This window comes from Pygocentrus nattereri, chromosome 7 (genome assembly GCF_015220715.1).
Source record: "Pygocentrus nattereri isolate fPygNat1 chromosome 7, fPygNat1.pri, whole genome shotgun sequence".
Classification (NCBI taxonomy): domain Eukaryota; kingdom Metazoa; phylum Chordata; class Actinopteri; order Characiformes; family Serrasalmidae; genus Pygocentrus; species Pygocentrus nattereri.
Genome location: NC_051217.1, coordinates 35,195,394 through 35,205,538, shown reverse-complemented (window position 1 = coordinate 35,205,538; position 10,145 = coordinate 35,195,394). Strand labels below are relative to the sequence as shown.

The window sequence follows — 10,145 nt, the reverse complement described above, 5'->3', positions numbered from 1 at the left end:
GTCATTTAATTCATATATTCCATAGTCCTGTATAGATTATTGTAGTTAAAACTGAACAAAAATTTGTCTTTTTTCTTCAAAATATGGCCATATGCTGCCAACTTCTCTGAACTCAGGCTCATCTGAAATGGACTGATGCATGGTGGTCTGACGGGTCAGTTTTAAAAGACTTGTTATTTGAAGCTGACAGTAGGGGTTTACCTTTAAATGGTGCAATGCATACAGCTATTAATGAGGCCCAGTGCCATTTCACCCCTCGCACCTACCACTGAGCCCGTAGCCCTCTGTTTTGTGCTTTCACCTCTAGGGGTACGGTGTCTCAATTTTTGTTACGATGGAGGGGTGGGGCGAAGTGTTAGGGCTACATGACCTTAACAGAGGCTCCAAATGGAGTGTTGTGAGAAAAAAACAAAAACCAACAAGTTGGAGCACAAAAGACCAAAGAAACCCACAAATGTGAGAATTTTCACCATTAAAAAAATTACAATGACCATCATATTATCTTAGTTTTAACGTATTATGGTCATTTTTTCATAACAAGGACAAAAATAGCTAATACGATGCTAATGTCTCAGTAGCTAGCTAGTAAGGTTTTTTTTGAGGGTCCTATTTTGTAGAGCAAGATTTCAACCACTACCCCTTGTAACTCAGTTCCAAGGGGTTAGGGTGACACTTGAAAACAAGGGGTAGGAGTAAAAAGAAGAAATGGGATTGGGCCTTGGACTCATGAAGCAACTTGTGAACATTTTTGACAGAAGCCAATGAGAAGACAGAGGAAAAACAGAAGGAATTTAAAGCAATGCTGCATTGTTCCACTGAGTTCTATGTTTTTAAATCTAACAGTAGAGTTTTTTTAAATCTAACAGTAGGTTGTATTGGAAAGAGGTGACATCACTGCAATCATCAACTTATGTGTGTATTGACGTTACAGTATACTGTACTGTGGTTTGATAACTCAGAGGATCTACACTATATTGCCAAAAGTATTCACTTACCCATCCAAACCATTGAATTCAGGTGTTCCAATCACTTCCATGGTCACAGGTGTATAAAACCAAGCACCTAGGCCTGCAGACTGCTTCTACAAACATTAGTGAAAGAATGGGTCGCTCTCAGGAGTTCAGTGAATTCCAGCATGGTACCGTGATAGGATGCCATCTGTGCAACAAGTCCAGTGGTGAAATTTCCTCACTACTAAATATTCCACAGTCAACTGTCAGTGGTATTATAACAAAATGGAAGCGATTGGGAACGACAGCAACTCAGCCACGAAGTGGTAGGCGACGTAAAATGACAGAGAGGGGTCAGCAGATGCTGAGTGGCATAATGCGCCTTTCTGCAGTCAATTGCTACAGACCTCCAAACTTCATGTGGCCTTCAGATTAGCTCAAGAACAGCGTAGGGAGCTTCATGGAATGAGTTTCCATAGCCAAGCAGCTGCATCCAAGCCTTACATCACCAAGTGCAATGCAAAGTGTTCAATGCAGTGGTGTAAAGTGCCGCCACTGGACTCTAGAGCAGTGGAGACGTGGAGTAGTGAATCATGCTTTTCCGTCTGGCAATCCTATGGATGAGTCTGGGTTTGGCAGTTGCCAGGATAACAGTACTTATCTGACTGCATTGTGCCAAGTATAAAGTTTGGTGCAGGGGGTTTTTCAGGAGTTGGGCTCAGCCCCTTAGTTCCAGTGAAAGGAATTCTTATTGCTTCAGCAGACCAAGAGATTTTGGACACTTTCATGCTCCCAACTTTGTGGGAACAGTTTGGGGATGGACCCTTCCTTTTCCAACCTTAATTGCGCACCAGTGCACAAAGCAAGGTCCATAAAGACATGGATGTGCAAGTTTGGTTTGAGTCCTGACCCTAACCCGATAGAACACCTTTGGGATGAATTAGAGTGAAGAATGCAAGCCAGGCCTTCTCATCTAACATCAGTGTCTGACCTCACAAATGCGCAAATGGTCAAAACTTCCCACACTCTTAAACCTTGTGGACAGCCTTCTCAGAAGAGTTGAAGCTGTTATAGCTGCAAAGGGTGGACCAACGTCATATTAAACCCTATGGATTAATATTGGGATGTCCCTCAAGTTCATATGTGTGTGAAGACAGATGAGCAAATACTTTTTGTCAATATAGTGTATTTTCAAGACTACGTCTAACAAAAAAAAAGTCATTAAATCCATGAGATCAGTGCCTGGAACCAAAGAACCCCCAGGAGTGCATAAATATGCATGTGAAAGTGTCTAGGAAGCATTTCCAGAAGTATTAGTCACTCTCAACATGGGGGTCACGGATGTGAAGACGTCATATGGGAATGAGAGTCTCTGTTCCCTTGTTTAACTTGGGATGCCTTATCAAGTGGGAATGATAATGAATCCCTTTAATAATAAGCCTAGACTAAAAAATTTTAAAATTTTAGTGTCAAGACTTCATTGCATTTTTGTCTGAGATCAGGTTTAATCCATGTGGATGAAACCCAAAATCTGCTAATGGAAGTAAGCTAGTCTTTGTAAAGGTCCACGAGTATAGATGTGACAGCTCCACTATGTTTTGGTGTCAAGGGTAATTACGAGGCTGACCACCTGGACAAAGCATTAAAAAAGCAGATGATGAATGAGGTAACTTTGGAAGGAAGGTAAGCAACATCTATTGTTAGCAAAGCAACACTCCATAAATGGCCTCTGATGTTATGGGCTATTCCGTAGTCATATGAGCCATGCTCATATTAGGACCTTCTTGCCAAAGCTGAAGAAAAATGAACTACTGTTTGAAAATAGCTGGTATTGCTCCCTGTAGTAAAGAAAAAGGTTCCCAACCTAATAAATGCTTCCTGTGGAAATTTCCCATCTGGATCTGCTGAAATAGGAGGTCAATAAGGGGTTGAATATTTGAATAATGCCATTACTCCTGTTCATTGAAATGACGTGACATGAAATCTACTATTAGACACTCTTATTTACCAAAAGTCAAATACTGCCAGAGCTCTAATCCACATTTGACAAAGCTTGGTGGTTTGTGTGGGGTATTTTGGTGCAATTGCCAATCATGTCAGTTCAGTGCCCACTATACTGATGTCACAACTTCACATGTCTATGCTAAATGGTATAGGCATGGTGCTTTGCAGCAGTGGCAGATCTCAAGGACCCCCAGATGGACCACATTTTTGCTATACGTGTTGTGAGTTGTGTTGGAGCAAAAACATGGCCTGTCTGAGGGTCCCTGAGGAGCAGTTTGAAAACTACAGCTTTACATGATGAAGTGGGTGTAGTTGGTACAGTTGAAGTTGTTGGCAATCAAGTTATTAATTTTTAAGGAGATATTCCTGAGGAGACAGCATATAAGATCTGGTAGAGCTAGACCATCAAAACTGTCACCACAGATAAAACAGTGCTATCGTCTTTGAGAGGTGGGCAACAATCAAACTCTACTCCTGTTTCAGATCTGCAAAAAAAAAGCACAGGTGTTTCTGTCTATCCTTTCACTGAAAGAAGACAACTCAATGCTCTGAATCTGAAAGGATGTTAGACCCCCAAAAAATAAATAAATAGATAAAAGTGGAAACCAGACAAAGAAGCTGCTGGTGTTCTCAGAACAATGAACTGAATACACCAGTGTCCAGACCCCAATATCATAGAATGTGTTTAAGTTAGTCGGATCATAAAACACATAAAATGCAACCATCGCCCAAAAATAATGGAAGCTGTAATAAAGACAAACGGGGGACAAAATAAGTGCTAAAAATGTCACATCATGCTTAGTTGTTTTTCTTCTCCTGACATGAAAAATGACTGAAAATTAAGTAAATGAAGGGTGGTCTCTGACTTTTGCACAGTACCGTATATGGTAGGTGTAACGAGTCTGACCCTTGTTAGTATAATTTTACTAGCGGACCATGTCTAGTTTCGGTACAGAGTTGGCTGTAAGGTGTTTGATTGAGACCAAGGGGCAAAAAAAAAACAAACACATTTAATTAAGGTTGCATTTTAGATGCAATTCACAAATTTACAATATGCAAAGATAAATAAATAAATTAAAGACAATACAGAAGTGGAGAAGGGAAATGCTTTAGTGTGTGTGAGAATGAGTGCAATTTGCTTTCTCAGTTCCCGTGTGGCTCCTTTGTGTTTCAATCCTACCAGTGAGGCACTAGGTGAGTATTACTTGTTAAGTCCTGACGCAGTCTGGTTCTTCAACCAATTGCTCCCCGGGCGCCGTGCATAGGGCTGCCCACTGCTCCGGGCAAGTGTGCTAACTGCCCCCCAGCGTGTGTGTTCACTAATGTGCATGTATGTGGGTGTTTCAATGCACAGATGGGTTAAATGCAGAGGTCTAATTCTACAGTGTGCAAACACAGTGACAAATGGTTCAGTATTCTATTCTATTCTATTTTATTTCTTCTGCATGCAATTGTCTTTTCTTTTTCTAGACTGGCTCGCCACCCCTTACAGGAGGAATCAAGATAATCTAAGCTCATGGACAGTTCAAACGAGTTCCATGCTCTGATGTCTTTACCTGGTCTCACAATACAGTAAAACCTGACCAAAGCTCTTCTACTGGTGAGCACAGAGAAGAAGTGGGAGTTGTAGATCCTACGGAAGGTATTTTAAGACATGATTCAGGATTTATTTAGTACATTATTTCATGTTATCTGTGCATCTACAGCTTAAGTCTTGCCTCGACTATAGAGCACCTGCACGCTGAGCGACCGCAATGGGAAAGAGGAAGTAGAACCTTGGAGAATTGCATATAAACTATATTAGGTTGGAGGGACTTAAACGATAGGCTGGCATTCACTTATACACTTATATTATGACACTACTACAAGACCAAGACTTCATATATGTGGTTTAAGAGAGGCGAATAATGACATGAAGCAAAAGCAATACTTCATACATAAACTAAAAACAACCTTTATGTATTTATCCCTTTTGGTTCTCTGTCATAATCTACCTTCTGATGTGATATAAAATTGCATCGATCATCTTATCCATGCCATGGAGGGAAGAGGGGGTGGTTTCCAGGCATATTTCACCTGATATCAATACAACGTCATCTTACGAATGCTGACATAAATAGTTATGTATAGTGTTTTAAATATGTTTAGTGCTGTAAATATGTACATCTATTCTTATTATGTCAGCACAATGTCATTTATTTCATAAAACATCTTATGCCAGGTTGCGAGAACTGACATAAGCACTTAATAAATGTTCAAGTAGTGCTTCATAAACACATTATTCAGTGCTTATGAATGTGTTATGAAGCCCTTATGTAGGTAGCCTTCAAATAAAGTGTTACCGAAAGCAGGAAGATCAGATCACACTGCACACGGACATTCAAGTGTGTTTAAGATTCAACATGAAAATTATTAGCTTTCTTTATATACAAACATAACATTTGCATTATTTTTTCAGTGATGAGAGAATTCCAGTTACTTTTTCTTGCATAATTAAGTGAAATGTAACATGTAAATAAAACCATTCAGAGTGGTTTGAGCCATGTCACAATTGTTTTCAGTGGTGCTTAAAGGAACCAGGTATCTGGCTCAATAGAAAGTTATTACAAGAAATGTTTGATATGCAGCCAAATGCCTCAGATATTGTTTTATGATAGTTTTGATATGGCCTATAATGTACTTTTTACATCCATCCATGGCAGAGTGGTATAAGATAGGCATTTAATTTACCATTATCGATGTTACATATAAAAACTTAGACTACATGTGTAGGTTCCCTGGTCATATTTGAATGAGAAGCTGTAGTTTCGCAACTCTTTAATGTTTGAGTTGCAGATTGAACGTATCAGTAAACCAGCTGGAGTGATTATGAATGCAAATGAGTCTATTCGTCTCCAAATTATAAGAATTATTGTTCATCTTAAATCTCTGTTAGCTACTAGCTAGGCCAGATTGTTGTCTGCGTTGCTGTGGTGACCAGCAGTCTGCGCTGATCTTCAGGGTTAAAGGGTGAATTAGCAGTTCTACATTAACTTGAGTGTTTAAGACCGTTTATTGTTACACAGTGCTGAACGATTAGCAGAGCTTTATTTTACTGTAAAGAAAGATTATTTTATTTTTACCTACAAATCTAATTCTGCTTTGGAGTCGCAACAGTGCAGTAAAAGAGTGTAAAAGGGTGATGGCCAATTAGTGTAGGTACAACATACCTAATGCACTGTCACCTTGGTGAAGCAAAGGCTTAAAACAGATTTAATATTGGATGTTTCAAGGCCGGCATATGAGAACTTCGGCCTATGTACGCGAACTGAACTTGCACAGTGGGTGCATCTGAAATGCAGCTTTGCAGACATTCATGGCAGAGTGGCACACGATAGGCATTTTAAGGCAAAATAGCCAGATTTACCACTATTTTAACATTATAAATGTTACATATAAAAACTCCGACTACATGCGTTGATTCCCTGCTCATTTTGGATATTAAATAAAATGGCTGTATAAGCATTGCGAACTCTGGTTCCTATCACCACCACCCTTAAAGACATCTAAGTCAGTGAAGTTCTCTACAATAAACATAAAAATCTCAGTGATTGAATTATGTAGACATTATGAAGAATTAACAGGATTGGTTCTCACGAGTTGTGCAACCATCTTAAACGTTGGCCAAGTCAGCAGGAGATTGCGAGTTTGATTCTTGGTGATGCTACAACCATCAATGGCTGGGAGTCCTAGAGAGCACAACTGGCCTTGATCTCTGGGTGGGAGCCATCACCCTGTCTCCCCCTGCCACCCAGCGCGACGCTAGCCAGTGCAGGCGTCTGAGAGCTGACGTAGCAGATCTCGCGGTTGGCGCATTCCCCCGAGCACGTTAGGTGTTCAATGACGTTGCGTGAGCGGTAGTTTGAAAAGATGAGGTGGAGCTTCATTAATCTTGGAGGAAGTCTGTGTTTGCCTTCACCCTCCAATGCTGGTAGTATCGTGTGGGGGAGTCCTAACTAGTGGGTAGAATTGGAGATGACTAAATTGGGTAGAAAATTGGGGGGAATAAAAGAAATAACAGAATTTTTAGCTTTATAGCTGTTGGTAATAAATGTCTGTCCTGGAAAGACACTTGGATGACAACTTCATGTCCAAAGTTTGCAGCATAGAAGTTTATTTTCATAATTCCATGTCCTGAAGCGTAAGTAAAGGTCAATTTCAGCATTTGGTGTAGACCCTGATAAACATTTGATACACTGATGCAGCAAAACATACTCACTTACATACGGCAGCACACAGTGTAGAGTTCCTCTCTGTTGGTACATGTTAAGGGCAGGTTTATTATAAGGGCAACACAATCAAAGATAAAGTCATGAATGTGAACCTGATTCAGCAAATATATGATTTTCAGTATAAACCTGAAAAAAATGTACATTTTGCAACAGTTATTCTAGCAGTTGTATTTCAAGTGTGAAGAGTGTTGTATGTAGCTGCTAAGTTAAGTGCAGAGGTGGAAAGTACTGAAATATGCTTACTCTCATTACTGTACACTCTTAAAAAGACGGTTCTTCAAGAGTTCTTTTTTGCTTCTATATTGAACCATGAACACTTAAAGAACAAGTTGTATGATTAAAGGGATCTTTGCATCATGAAATGGTTCTTCAGACTGATGGAGAATGTATTTCATATGGTTCTATACAAAACATTTCTGAAAAGGGTTCTAAGCACTAAAAATGGTTCTGCTATTATCACAAAATTATTTTTATTTTATTGTTACTTTATTGGAAACAGATAAACTTGGGTATATAATCACCTAGATTTATGTAAATCTTTTGCTTACACAGGTCACACTACACAGTCTCAGACCTCAAGTTCTTCCCCTTTTTTCTAGTTTCTTTGACTTTTGTTTGTGCATATACAGAAAAGTAATTCAAAATAATTCCTCAAGTAGTTTTCCAATAAATGACTTACTTATTTTTACTGGAGTATATCCCTTTATTACTACTTTTACTTGTACTCAAGTAAACACAGTCTTTTTTAAATATAGGGGAATTAAAATCTATATATAGTTCAGTCATTGAGATGTAAACAGTCATTCAGAGTGATCTAATGTGAAATGATTCAAGATAAACTTGCCAATAAGGTGTCTTCACAGTGATGTTGATATGAACCAGTGGTTTCTACAAAACAAACACAGCAATTTTATATACTGTCCAAAACCACCAGTGAACCTACTCGTCTTCAGAGTTTTTAATGTAATGTTGATGATGGTAAAATAGGGATCACAGGGATCACTGGAAAAATACATTTTATTATCCTCTTATTCTCCAGGGTATGTTTTGGTTTTTCCATCTGAATTTACATGAACAAATCGTAAGGCAAATTATTCAGTAACTGCATGAAATAAATGTAAATATTTATTTAAATTTTTTTTAAAAGCTTCCCTCAAATTAAAAGAAATGTGTTTTATGATCTACACACATGACTATACACTTACAATTTACTTCTGAAAGCCAAAAATCTAAGATGCTCTGTGTATTATTTTATAAAAATATTTTTTACAGAGTAAATCACTGAAGAGATGCCATCTGCTTATAGTTTATAGCCCAGATTTGTGGAAAAATGGGTCGACTTTCAGAAAAAAAAAAAAAAAGTGAGTTCAGCTTCTTTTATTATAAGGGTTTAAAATTACATCACCATCTATTTGACTGGAAAGAAGACAGTTATAGCTCTCATACATCACACACCTTTTGAATGTAGCTTATGAAATATGAAAGATATGAAGAATATTTTTGGAACCACCGGTGGTCTCAAGGAGTTGAAAAGGTTATGGGATTTATTTTGCTCCTCGATTGATTACATGTACAGTTATGCCATGAATGGCTTTTAAAATTCTACTTTTAGGCCGAACCTTTACCTCAAAAATCTAAAGTAAAACAGTGTCTCAGACTTGTATGTCTCATATACTCTCTGAGAGGGAGCGTTTAGAGGTGGATGTCTGGTTCCTATCACCACCACTATGAATAATTCTGACTCTAGCTGTAGACTCTGTAAGTTTCTTTCAAACGAAGTTTGAAAAAGTGGTGGAGTTCCCCTTTAAGTAGGCATTTTCAGTATTCTTTCCACCCCTGTAAGTGATCACCCCTAAAATTATTCACCCCAACTCAATAAAATCAATCAAGATGAATTTGAACTCAAGAATTCAGTGGTTCACACAGCCACAGAGCGAAAACATAGAGGTTATCGAGGTTTCTTTCTGTGATTCTGTAAATGATTCTCTAGTTATTTACAGCGATAAAACATGTCCTGTTATCAAAGATTTCGAATTTACGATGATCTAATCTGCACAACTCCTAAATCGTCTGCTGTTTCAGTCCCACAAACTGGCCTGCCAGTTGCAGCATTCAGCCATAAGGCCTCTGATTGGGCCTGACTAGTGGTTCTGTTGCCTGCTCAGTGCTTCCCCCAGTCTCTTCATCAGCTCCGCAAACTGTTCTGTCTCATGAGACTTCTCCTCCAAGAGCTCGTAGCGTAAACTTGAGATGTCCTGCTTTATTTCCTTCAGTTCCCCTGTGGACAGAAGCAAAATGTCAGTGACAATAATACAGATTCTGGGTAATAGATTTATTCTCAGTGTGTATGTCATGATTTAAAATAATCCCTAGATAGCTTAAAACAGTGTTTCCCAACCTTTTCTCATTTGCAGCCCACACTGTGGCAGTGAGATAAGGCTTGGCACTCACTATCTGGGATCTTATTTTGGAATTACCCTGTTTGTAACCATTTATCCATGACTGAATTCCAGATGAACAAAAAGAGAAACATTGCACTTTGACACACTAATTAATTACACTAATAATGTAATCATAGCTAGCATTTACCATGGATGAGGTCAGCTTACATATTTTGGACAACAGGTTTGTCATGTTTAAATATTTATAAATATTTTTAAATAATGTTTGTAGTTAAAAAAGGGTACCATTAGCAGTATTACTGGAGCCCACTGGAAGCCATTGACCCACAGGATGAAAACCACAAGCTTAGAGGAAAAATTTGGCAAATAAAACTTTTCAAACAAAAAATCAAAAACACATAGTTTTCCTCTTACCCAGTCTGATTCAAGCTAAAACTGAGGTAAACACTGCTAAAACCACTAGAAGTCAAATGTCAAACCTTCTGTAAATACATCCTCAAAACCTCTCAACCCACTCA

The 10,145-nt window shown here is 38.6% G+C and overlaps 1 protein-coding gene across 1 annotated transcript in view; it reads right to left on the bottom strand.

Annotated features, from left to right (window-relative positions):
• Positions 1-8,647: 8,647 nt before the first annotated feature.
• trpc6b (transient receptor potential cation channel, subfamily C, member 6b) overlaps positions 8,648-10,145 on the bottom strand; it is a 37,091-nt gene continuing 35,593 nt past the window's right edge. The window contains exon 12 of the mRNA XM_017701947.2: positions 8,648-9,503. Within this exon, the coding sequence (XP_017557436.1) occupies positions 9,367-9,503 (137 nt within the window). The 3' untranslated portion in view covers positions 8,648-9,366. The remainder of the gene's footprint in view (positions 9,504-10,145) is intronic.